The 9,524-nt window shown below is 46.0% G+C and overlaps 2 protein-coding genes across 2 annotated transcripts; both read right to left on the minus strand.

The window, feature by feature from the left end:
• Positions 1–319: 319 nt before the first annotated feature.
• Positions 320–998, minus strand: LOC136459665 (uncharacterized). Its single transcript, XM_066459506.1, has one exon. The coding sequence runs from the start codon at positions 924–926 to the stop codon at positions 564–566; it is 363 nt and encodes a 120-aa protein (XP_066315603.1). The 5' UTR covers positions 927–998; the 3' UTR covers positions 320–563.
• A 1,580-nt stretch (positions 999–2,578) lies between these two features.
• LOC136459666 (uncharacterized) lies at positions 2,579–3,153 on the minus strand. Its single transcript, XM_066459507.1, has one exon. It carries the CDS (start codon positions 3,059–3,061, stop codon positions 2,789–2,791), a length of 273 nt encoding a protein of 90 aa, XP_066315604.1. The 5' UTR covers positions 3,062–3,153; the 3' UTR covers positions 2,579–2,788.
• Positions 3,154–9,524: the final 6,371 nt, after the last annotated feature.

The raw sequence follows: 9,524 nt of genomic DNA on the forward strand, positions 1-9,524 counted from the left end.
CGAAGGCGTCTGATATTTTGGACGGCTCCGGATGTCCGTCGCCAATAACACCCATCATGACCTCTTCAGCGCCGATTCCTCATAGGCCGTAGCCTCCCTCTCCCGTCGTCTCCCCTCCCAGCCTCTTCGTCTACGGTGCCGATTCCCCTCAAGCCGTAGCCACACCCTTCTGCCCCCTCCCTCCTTTCCTCAGCTTCGTCCTCCTCTGTCTCCACTTCATGGTTAGGAAGCTTCCGGTTTAATGTGAATCAAAAACCAAAGAATACCAAAGATGCTAGTTAGTCTAACAAGTCCAAACAATCTAAAAGTACCAGAAAAAGGTAATAATAAACACGCGGGCCCCTTTCCTTTATTCACGTCACGGTCTTATTCTCGTATACATAAGGTGCATCAGCATGGCATGCACACGCTACCACAAGTACATGCGTACGTGTACAAACGCATACATACTAGGACCGTGCGCAGTCGTGCACACACTCACACATACTATATGAGATGATGCATGCATTCAGCCATATATATAGCGACCTGTCAGGCAGGCAGAGCCAGTACGTGATGCGTGCTCAAGCGTAGTATTGGCCGGTGCACGAGTCGTAGCGCTTGCTCTCGCAGGCGTCGTACAGGCGGCCACCGTGGCCGTGCCCGTGAACGTGGTGCTGCTCATGGTGTTCCCCGAGGTAGCCACCATGGCAAGATCCCTCGTGCCCGCCATGGACGTGGCGGTTGCTGCCGCTGTGGACGAGGTGGCCGTGGCCGTGGCCGTGGCCGTCGTGTCCCCTGCCGGCGCGTGCCACCTCGTCCACCTCCTCGTACTCCTTGCGGATGACGGCGTAGCGCTCGCCGCCCTCGCCGTGGCAGAACCCCGGCTCGGCGTACGGCCTCCTCGCCTCCTCGGCGCAGTAGCTGGACTCCGAGTAGTACGCCATAGTGCTGCTCTACTCAGTGGCCTTTGTTTGCTGCCTCGCTCGTGTGCAGTGATCTGCAATGCTGAGACGTAGCCTGACCGATGAAGGATACATGGACGGCCCCCTGCTTTTATAGCGTGCAAGCTAGCTCCCCGGCCATGCATTGTTGCTTTGCTAAATGACGGCGAGCGGCGTGCATGCATATTGGTGGAGATGGGAATTTGTTCTGAAAGAGATACGTGCTCGCTCATGCTTTCTGCCAAGCCGTGCCACCTGCCCGTTCGGATCGAGGATGGAAGAAAACTCCAGACGCATGCATCATATTACACAGACCCGTGTCTAGGAATTTTTTGACTGAGATATAAAGCTTGATCAGGCTATATATATATGGAGAGTATATTCAGTAGCCAGCTACAAAATAAGTTATTCTGTAGCCACCTCCATTTACGATAATTTTATATACTAATTTACGATAATGTCAATACATATTTACGATAGTTGGATTACTATAACACATGAGAATATTTACCATAACATTATAGTAAATCACTTAATAAGGAGTTACTATAATCTCGTAAATTAACATGTTAATTATCGTAACTCAAAGTGGCTACAGAATAAGTTATTTTGTAGCCAGCTACAGGGTAGTAGTTTATATATATGGGGTTACATGTTTACTATATATACTTCAAGAAAAATGATAGAAAAGCCAAGTGTTTATACGGTTTATTTACATTTGTTAATTTGTCACTGTAAAACAGTACGGTTTTTTTTCTGTTTATATGTGCTAGTAATTCTACACTTTATGTTGTAGGATATATGTTTTATATGATTAGAACCAACGCTAAACTAAAAATTCCCAATATTGATATTTTTGCTGAAGAACAAGAACAAATTGACATATATAAGAGTCAACTATATATAACTTGGTTAAATTGAATGTGGGGGAGCGAGTCCAGCTGCAAAACTACTGAAATCGAATTTTTGGAACAAGAATTATATTAAATTTTACAGAAAACATACAGCGTCATTAGTGCTTTAATCAATGTAGTGCAGGTTCAAGTGATTTTGCTGCAACTTTTTGTCCACTGGACCTTTTTTCCCTTTGTACAAGATTGTTTAGATGAATTTGAATTTGGTTATATCCTAATATTTCATCCATGAACTACCGACAGGTACACACACTGCAGAGACGACCGAGAGGATACGAATAAGCGCGCCATTTGTTTGTGTATATGATGAGAGATATTGCGATAACCAACTTTGTGTTAAATAAAATGCACACCATCTAGAATCTTATAAATATAACTCAATATTAATTTAGAGCGAATCAAAGCAAGATTGACCCTGGATTCGTGTTCTTTTCACTTGGCAAGGGCTTGAATTTCAGAGTTTTTAACAATGGTCGCTAGCTTGTTGGATATATTGTAAGCATAATAAAACATGCAGTAGTTCGGGCGGACGTTGACTGCTGTATCAGCTTGCATTCATATGCATAAGACTTCTCGACCGTTCGACATATATACGGTGTAAAGTTTACAATACCAATCTTGATCATATAGACGATGGTCCGCGAGATTCACATCAAAACGCATATTGTTCATCTCATGTTGCGCCCTGTGTCAAACAGCTTTTTACAGCACGGAGAACCTGCTTTATTCAGATCACGAGCCACGTCGTTCGTACAGGGGCTAGCTGCATGCGTGCGTGCACCCACGCTCGCGAAGTGAGTACACACATACAGTCATACATACGTATGAAGATCGACACGTACATACGTACGTGATACACACACACACATATATACGTGGCTCAGGGTCCAGTCCTGGTTCAGATCATGAAACGTGCGTCGATCGAGCCCGGCCGCGTGAAGAAGCTGGTCATCAGTTGTCGGCCTTGAGGACGAAGTTCTCCTTGCGCTCGTGGAACTCGCCGGTGCAGGTGTTGACGTCCTCCTCGAACTTGGACTCGCGGGCCTCCAAGTGGCCGTGGCGGCCGCCGGCGCGTGAGACGCTGTCGACCTCCTCGAACTTCTCCTTGACGACGTGCTGCTGGACGCCGCCGTGGCCGCCATGATGGCGACCAAAGCCGGCAGGGCCGCCGGCCACCGACTTCACCTCCTCCGAGCAGTAGTCCACCTCCTGGTAGTGAGCCATTGGTGATGCTTGGTGTTTGTGTGCAGTGCCTGTGCCTGTGCTTCGAGAAGCGGTTGTGATTTGTGAATGTGTGTGAGACTTGTGTGCTGTGGATGCTAGGGTTGGGTGGGCTTTTATAATGTAGAAGAAGAAGTGCATGAGTGGAGTAGTGAGGAATAATCTGATCACGAGTCACGACTCATAGGGGAAAACATAGCTGTCATCAACTGCTTTATTCATGCAAGCTTTCTTGCGCTTTTTAGCACCTCTAGAACAATTTGGACTATATTGGCCAAGATTCGATATTTTTTATCTTTTTTTTCCAAAACCGACGGCAGGACTCTGCACGGCCTGTATTATAATATAGAAGGGGTTTTCAAAACAAAGTAGAGATGCTAATTTACAGGTGCCTGAAAAGTAGTCAGGAAATCAGGCGATGCTTTACAGTCGTTGGATTTGATTGAATGGCTGGATCATCGTCTTCAATCTCTAGCGTTAGCTGCTGCAAGGTCATTAACCACCGATGGGGCAGTCTAATGCAGCAAGCCAGCAAGGTGAGGCTCCACCGCAGGACACACGGCCACTCGTCCACTAGTCTATGCGCCTCAGCGCCTGTGGTCCGCAGGTTGGGCGAAAGCAGGAAGCAAGTAGCAGAGCTGCATCGCCTGAACATGACCAAAAACTCAGTCGCTGATAGATAGGAACTGTGATAAACCTATTTAAGAGAAAAATAAATGAGTGCTTGTTTAGTTCCCAACCAAATTCTCAAAAAGTGTTACAGTAGCCATCACACTGAATCTTGCGATACGTGCATAAAGCATTAAATGTAGACGAAAAAAAATTAATTGCACAGTTTGGTTGAAAATTGCGAGACGAACGTTTTGAGCCTAATTAGTCCATGATTGAACACTAATTGCCAAATAAAAACAAAAGTGCTACAGTAGCCAAATTTCCAAAATTCGCGAACTAAACACGCACTGAACTTCTTAGCCAAGGAGAGAGTTTGGCCAAGGTAAGTCACTCAAAGCACAAAAACTTGACAAAAAAAATTGGATCATCTCCGGAGCTAAAAGATTTTTTTTATTTAGTTCAGGAACAACAGGCCGATTGCTACTTGGGTGGTTACATGAGTGAACGAGTAGATAGGATAGGGTAGGATAGAATAGTGTCGTTGTACTCGCGGCTCATCAACAAGAACATCTGGATAGACGGAAGCTCTACAGGAAGTATTGCATACAGAAAATTGAGTGGCGGCTTGTAGTTGTAGCCCTTGCTAGAGGCCATTGTTCTGTTTTAACTACAACTACTTGTGGGGTTCATATGCAGGTAATTGTTTCTAATTAGAATATTTTTAGCATAAAATAGCTAATTTAAGCATTCAGCTGATGGTGGGTGTGGCAGGCGTGAAACATAAAAAGTGCAGCAACGAAAATCCATTTGTACAGAGAGCGCCCTACACCTATGTTTGCAGCAGTGAATTCAATCCGACTTAAGTACGGATATCAGCATGTAGTTACCAAGCAAAGCGACAATCGGCTCACAAGTTGCCACTTAGCATGTGAGATGAGAATATATACTTGCGTCTCAGCCTGCACCGCATGATGTGACGACATCCTAAGAATATTATTCTAACAGGACATGCAAAAGCATCCGCATGCTCCAATCACCTTTCGGCCAGCCATGGCTAAAGAGCCACCGTTGGTTTTACAGCGTTGAAGAACTCTAGACTGTTGCGCTGTATTGCTTGTCTTGTTGTACACACTAGTAAAGTAGTAATCGGCTAGGTATATTACACATGCATGGTCCAACACTCCCCATCAAGATGGTCAATAGCTATTTTACCATACATTTTTACTCTTAATTACATATTTTGTTAACTAGAAAGTCAGAAATTTTACAACCCAAGCTGGCCATGGCTTCAACATGCCAACATCTAATCTCATCTTGATAAAGAAACGACCTATCTCCACATATTTGCTCTATCCAGGGGAGGATTTAGGGGGTGGGGGAGGGATAGTGGAGCCCAAGTTTAAGTCATAGGAGAAGAAGAAGAAAACGGAGAAGGAGATCAATACGAAGAGGAGGAAGAAAAAGAGCAGGGAGAGAGGTGGATGGATCTCTCTCCTATCCATCTGTATTGCATTCATCGCCGACACTATCTAGAATCGGATTATTCGCATTGATATATGGCTGACTTCTTGTTGCACCCTTAAGGGGCTCTCTCTAAGCACATTCAACTTTGGGAAAAGATTTCATACCCATAATGTGCATTTCCTCATTCTAAGTGCATATCGCGGTTGAACAGGAGACTACTCATTCCTTCCTTGCTCCTTCATGACACTAAGTTTCCATAAGAAAACACACAATAGCCTGAAGTTGATCTCCTATCGTCAAGCCAATTCCCTCAATCAACATTCTAGTTTCTTGCTACATCGTTTGTAGATCAAACCATGCTCAAGGAGATTGCTTAAGACCAAACAAAGACTTCTTTAGTATACCTCCTTTTCAGCCACCTCGGTTTTAGAATAAGCAAGAGGAATCTCCATGTACACAAATTCTTGGAGACCACCATGCAAGAAAGCACCTTTTACATCCGACTGATGCAAAGGCCCTCTATTTTTTTGCATGAGAAATAAAAGCTCTCATTGTACCCATCTCCATTACCAATGCAAACATCTCTTTGTATGCTTTAAAAAAAATATGTTTGTAGTTTAGTTAATGACATATGTCTGCTGGCTATATACCCTTGCATTGATATTTGTATCAAGTCACAGTAAATCTCTAAATTACATAGGAAAGAATCTAAAAAAATAACAATATTCTATCAAGTCATTGCAACATTTTCTTCTCTAGTGGCTTTGGTCGACGTAGTCGGTGCTACATATGAAAAGAATTTTCAAATACCAAAGCCAGAATAAAGTCCTTATGCCGAATACACTAACCAACTCCAAAACCTTGGACATGACATAAGAACCAACATTCCGGGACCATAACGAAACACATCCAAATCGATGAAAGAACATCAGTGGTTAAATCACCGAGTACAGCACAGGCTGCAGATTCAACACTTCCAAGGCTCCAACCCTTGATCCATCAAGTTAGATGTATGATTCTCTCTGTGCCTATCTACGGTGAGGTCAACGCCCCGGAGTTAATCCCCACAAAGAGTGCTCCTGAGCACCCTTTTCCTTTCAGATAGTAACAACAAATTGATCTCTTGTTGATGAAATCGACTCCTGTAATGGTGACCACGTTGTGGCCATTGTTGAAGTCATATCCTGGCAAAACATTAGTGATGATTTCGCCGGTAGATTTATTTGGACTAGATCTAAAGAACATTAATTATACATGAGGTATTATATGGAGCCTCTCCTTGCCACCAGCGGCCTCGCTCATTTATAATCACTAGTAATTAGCTAAGCAACCGCTGACAAAGCCCAATTAGAAGAAAACCTAGCCCAGTAATCAAACGTCGGACTCTACCAGGGCGGCGACGCTTTCCCTTCAAGTGGTGATCGGCCATTGGCGTGAATGCGAATCGATCCTGCTCAGACTCGCGGACTTCTCGAGCACCGTTAAACGTCGTTAGTAGACCATGTGCTCGTAGTTGTGGAGCAAGGGAGAGCGCACTAGTTAATGCATTGGTCTTCATCATTGATATTTTTGGCCACATCGATGACCTACACTTCACCGAATTGAAAATACGAGAAAGTCAACTTCATTAGGTAGTAGTGGTGACATACTATGTTTGCATGAACTTTGAGGAGTACTTGGACATGTAGTGTATAATGACTTGTTTAAATTTATTATGGTTTGCATGAAATTTGATTGTGGGATGGATGATCATTGTAATATACAACATCTTACTTAATTAGTTTCACTCTTAATATGTGCATACAATATTCAATGCAAAGAAACTATAAAAGAAAAGAAAAAAAGAGACATTCCGTCCCGGTTGGTATGACAGCGCCTGGGGCCCGGGCTGGAGCCGCCTTTACTCCCGGTTGGTATTACCAGCCAAGACTAGAAGTCCCAAATCAATCCCGGTTGAGGGGACTGGGACTAAAGCCAGGTCTTTAATCTTGGATTGGCAGTCCCGGTTGGGAAACCGGGACTAGAAGGGGTTTCCCAACCGGGACTGAAACCCACTCCTACACTAGTGTAAGTTGTGTCTGGACTGCTCCTTCAGCCTACAGTGTCGGTCACCTCCCCCGACCACTCCCTCCTCTATTGACCACTTTGCCACCGATTCCCCCACAGGCCCGCCTCCGCCTCATGAATCATGACCCGGTAACATAATGCTCTCATCAAGGCGTTTGACTCTCCAGACAATGTGCTTCCTAGTCCACATCGCTCGCTCCTACTCATCACGCGCCCCAACAGCGACGCTCGCTCTCGTCCGCGCCCACGACGTAGCGCCCCGCCTGTGACACTCGCTCCCACCGGCGACGCCCAATGCCCTTCCTCTGTGGCCTTTCTCCAGCGTAGGGGAGTCGCACCGTGGGCACCGCACCTGACCGCCCGACCACCGTGGCCTTCTCCCGCGTGGGGGTCGCTCATCACAGGCACTACACTTGCCCACCCGTTGCACCCCACTTCGCACCGGCGTCGATCTCCATACCGACATCGAGCTCTATGAGATGACTAGCCTTAATTCATCCAAGCAGCAAGGTAACATTGTGCTAAAAGCACATGTTGTAAACGTATGTTTAAAGTGTTTCAGATATTTCAAAGGTATATTGTAAGTGCTTTATATCGATGTTGCAAAAATAGATCGGGATGTAGCATATGTTGCAATGGCTATACACGTATGTTTCAAATGTATGTTCCAAACATTTTATCTATTTCAGATGTATGTTGCAGGTGTTTCATTTGGATGTTGCAAAAGTAGATCTGGATGTTGCATATATATGCAAGTGTTTCAGGTGTTTTCATACGTATGTTGCAAATGTTTCATCTGGATGTTTGCATATGTTCACAATGGCTACACATGTGTTTTCAAGTTCTTTTAGTGTTTTTGCAAGTGTTTCTGATGTATGTTGCAAGTGTTTTTGCTGTTTCTGACGTATGTTATAAGTGTTTCATCTGGATATTGCAAACGTTGATCGGGTGTTGCACATGTTGCAATGGGAGCCACCTGCTGCAACTGTCATGCAGGGGCACCACCATGGGTCACCGTGCAGGCGCCTGAGGCTGGCAGACGCATCCTCGACGCGGCATGCACAGGTGGGGGCAGGTGCTCAGGCGAAATAGTTGCGTGGGGTCCACATGGTGGAGCGCGCAAAAACAGACGGTGTGGGCTTCTTTTTGCGTGCGACGGCCTCCCACGGGAAGGACGAAGGCGTCTGATATTTTGGACGGCTCCGGATGTCCGTCGCCAATAACACCCATCATGACCTCTTCAGCGCCGATTCCTCATAGGCCGTAGCCTCCCTCTCCCGTCGTCTCCCCTCCCAGCCTCTTCGTCTACGGTGCCGATTCCCCTCAAGCCGTAGCCACACCCTTCTGCCCCCTCCCTCCTTTCCTCAGCTTCGTCCTCCTCTGTCTCCCCTTCATGGTTAGGAAGCTTCCGGTTTAATGTGAATCAAAAAACCAAAGAATACCAAAGATGCTAGTTAGTCTAACAAGTCCAAACAATCTAAAAGTACCAGAAAAAGGTAATAATAAACACGCGGGCCCCTTTCCTTTATTCACGTCACGGTCTTATTCTCGTATACATAAGGTGCATCAGCATGGCATGCACACGCTACCACAAGTACATGCGTACGTGTACAAACGCATACATACTAGGACCGTGCGCAGTCGTGCACACACTCACACATACTATATGAGATGATGCATGCATTCAGCCATATATATAGCGACCTGTCAGGCAGGCAGAGCCAGTACGTGATGCGTGCTCAAGCGTAGTATTGGCCGGTGCACGAGTCGTAGCGCTTGCTCTCGCAGGCGTCGTACAGGCGGCCACCGTGGCCGTGCCCGTGAACGTGGTGCTGCTCACGGTGTTCCCCGAGGTAGCCACCATGGCAAGATCCCTCGTGCCCGCCATGGACGTGCGGTTGCTGCCGCTGTGGACGAGGTGGCCGTGGCCGTGGCCGTGGCCGTCGTGTCCCCTGCCGGCGCGTGCCACCTCGTCCCCTGCTTTTATAGCGTGCAAGCTAGCTCCCCGGCCATGCATTGTTGCTTTGCTAAATGACGGCGAGCGGCGTGCATGCATATTAGTGGAGACTAGAAAACTCAGCGCGGCTTTGCCGCGCCTCTTTGGAGTTCGCCGGTGTAGTTTTTTTATACCATTATTAGTGCAAAAGGTTGAGCTACGAGATCACCCACATTAGTAATATATAAGGATTTTGATGTTGAGCTAAGTTGTCATGGAGTCATGATTAATATTTACAGCAGTAGCACTATCAGGAGTTCAAATATTTCCTCAAAATATCACTCTGTGCCTTGCTCGATCCAACTGTGTTATACTACCTAAATTTGC

This window comes from Miscanthus floridulus, chromosome 6 (assembly GCF_019320115.1).
Source record: "Miscanthus floridulus cultivar M001 chromosome 6, ASM1932011v1, whole genome shotgun sequence".
NCBI classification, from domain to species: domain Eukaryota; kingdom Viridiplantae; phylum Streptophyta; class Magnoliopsida; order Poales; family Poaceae; genus Miscanthus; species Miscanthus floridulus.